Below are 2,562 nucleotides of genomic sequence, written 5' to 3'. Positions count from 1 at the left end.
TGTAGCTGCTCTTCGCGAGATTAGGAGATACCAGAAGACGACCGAGCTGTTAATACGTCGACTACCATTCCAGAGGATCTGTCGGGAAGTTACTATAGATATCGCAAGTAAATCTTCGAGTAGCGTATGCCGGTTCTAAGCAGAGGCCCTCCTCTGTCTACAGGAAGCGACGGAAGCGTTTCTTACACTTGAGTTCGAAGTCTCTAATATGCTTGCAATACATGCGAAACGAGTGACGTTGCAGCAAAAGGATATAGTACTTTGTCGATAGATTCGGAAGCGCTTCCTAGGGGAAAATAACGGAAAAGATGACTTTTAAGCTTTTGGGAATCTGCCGACCATATCTGCCGACTATGTCTGCCGACTATGTCTGCCAACTATGTCTCAGGGGAAGGATTAGGACTCCTACCGAGAAGACTTTCCGATGATATTTACTACCTGTACCGACCGTACCTGCCGACCGTACCTGCTGACCGTACCTGCCGACCGTACCTGCCGACCGTACCTGCCGACCGTACCTGCCGACCGTACCTGCCGACCGTACCTACTGACCGTGCCTGCCGGTTACTCCCGGCAATTGAAGATTACGTACGCAAACCTTATTTGGATCTCGTGTGAAGTGTGTATGTGTTATTACTTAGGCAGCAAACAATCCGTAGCCTCTGATTGGCCGAGCGGTTGTCTCCCAACAACACAAAGTTACTCTCCACTTCAGAAAAAACCTAACTTACTATATCAACATTGCCCCCTTCCTTTCTCTCTCTCCTTACTACCTCTACCACACTACACTACACTACACCACCTCCGCTACACTACACTACACCACCATACTACACCACACTACCGCTACTACACCACACCAGCGCACCAATCCACTACAATGGCCTCGGCAATGTCGATTGCGCAGAAGCGCAAACAATCGATCGTACGCAAGACTCCTCGCACTGGTAGAAAGGGACTTCCTTCGCGCATAGGTAGTAAAAAGCTTCTAGGCACTCGTATCAAGAAGGGACACAGATATGCCCTAGGTAGTAAGTAATTCCAGAATCCAGATTTGTAGTCGGCATTTGTGGTCGGCATTTGTGGTCGGCACTAACTTTCTCAAAGCATTGGCTCTCAAAGAGATCAGGAAGTGCTAGAAGGAGAGCCTGCTCTACATTAAGAAAACCCCATTTGCCAGACTTATCAAGGAGCTCGTTATAGATCAGGCTCATACACCTCTTCGCATTCAAGCAAGCGCTCTTGGCGTTCTTCAAGAATATGCTGAGTCTCTCTTAGTAAGAATCTTTACCTATAAGTCTTCCCATTTCTTATTCTTTCTGATTACTTACTTACTTACTTACCTCCTCTAGCGGCCAACCTTTTGGCCATCTACGCTAAGCGCGTCACACTCTAAGGCAAAGATATAGAGTATCTTCGCTCGCTTCTCAAGGAGTGGGGTGTTTGGCCTGACGATTTCGTAGTCTGCCCTTACAATTCTGGTCCTGTCAATCCCAATTTCATCCACACAGAGCCAAAGAAGAACAAGGCTACTAAGGCGCTGAAAGCAAAGGCTACGCCAAAATGCAAGCCTCTCCCAACTAAGCAGCCTCGACGAATCGTTGAAGACGATTCTGACGAGGATATGCCAGACGCCACTCAGAATCCGACTGTAGAAAACAATAATAGCGAGGATACTACTGCTCAGCAGGCAACTCTTGGTAAGTTACTCTTTTATTATTAATTATAATATACTAATTTAATAGCTCAGGATAATACTCCGCTACTCCTAGATAATGAGCAGGACGATGATGAGCAGGATGAAGATGAGCAGGAACAAGATGAGCAAGATCAAGATGTCCGAGATCAAGATGTCCAAGGTCGAGACTTTCAAGCTAGTTATAATCAAGAAGAGCTAGATAATGATTCTAGCGATAATGAGCAAACTCTTAAGCAGAGGCTAGAAGCCTATGCTAATAAGCTGGTAGCGGCAGCTCACGCGCTTACTGTTGCGAAAGAGCGTTCAGAAGATAGCTTACGCCTTGCTCAGGAAACTCTCGAGGGAGACGCAAAGAAAATTGCGCGTCAGTTTCATCGTTAGCAGCGGCTGAATTTCGAGGATCAACTTTGCGCTTATTAAAAGATACAAGACGCTGAGGTAGAGGCCTTGAAGCAGCAAGCAAAGGAGCAAGCTGCTCTAGATGCTCAGCTACTTACTAAGAACTAAGGTAGTTTCTATCCTTAGTATATAGTAGCTCATAACTATAATCAATTGGTTAGAGCTTCCCTCATTATTCTGGTAATCCCTTTTTGATTGGTATATATAGTCGGCATATATGGTCGGCAGCTGCAATAAACATAGAATATATTCCTATCAAATTCTACGCTCTAGGAATCAGGTAGTAGGTATATATCCCTTATTAATATTTCTTTCTACTATTTTGTAGGTATTCAACTCGTATTATGTAATACCCATTGCAATACCCATTGGGTATACCCACTGGGTTTTTACCGTTGGGTTGTACCCCGCTTATAAGCTGGGTACCCAGCTTATTTGTAGGGTTGGGTATTTAAGTTGGGTTG

The 2,562-nt window shown here is 45.2% G+C and overlaps 2 protein-coding genes across 2 annotated transcripts; both read left to right on the top strand.

The window, feature by feature from the left end:
• Positions 1-7: 7 nt before the first annotated feature.
• SEPMUDRAFT_55149 (histone-fold-containing protein) lies at positions 8-271 on the top strand (the record flags this gene model as incomplete). Its single annotated transcript, XM_016909335.1, has 2 exons — positions 8-124; positions 146-271. Coding segments are annotated over 2 exons (243 nt in total), but the record flags the coding sequence as incomplete, so codon positions are not given.
• Positions 272-880: 609 nt separating this feature from the next.
• SEPMUDRAFT_121730 (uncharacterized protein) lies at positions 881-2,080 on the top strand (the record flags this gene model as incomplete). Its single annotated transcript, XM_016901710.1, has 3 exons — positions 881-947; positions 1,464-1,700; positions 1,773-2,080. 3 exons carry the CDS (start codon positions 881-883, stop codon positions 2,078-2,080), a joined length of 612 nt encoding a protein of 203 aa, XP_016756040.1.
• Between the last annotated feature and the right edge of the window lie 482 nt (positions 2,081-2,562).

The sequence above is a fragment of the Sphaerulina musiva genome, assembly GCF_000320565.1.
Source record: "Sphaerulina musiva SO2202 unplaced genomic scaffold SEPMUscaffold_15, whole genome shotgun sequence".
NCBI lineage: Eukaryota > Fungi > Ascomycota > Dothideomycetes > Mycosphaerellales > Mycosphaerellaceae > Sphaerulina > Sphaerulina musiva.
Note: the sequence above shows the minus strand (reverse complement) of the source record. Positions and strands in the feature narration are given on the sequence as shown.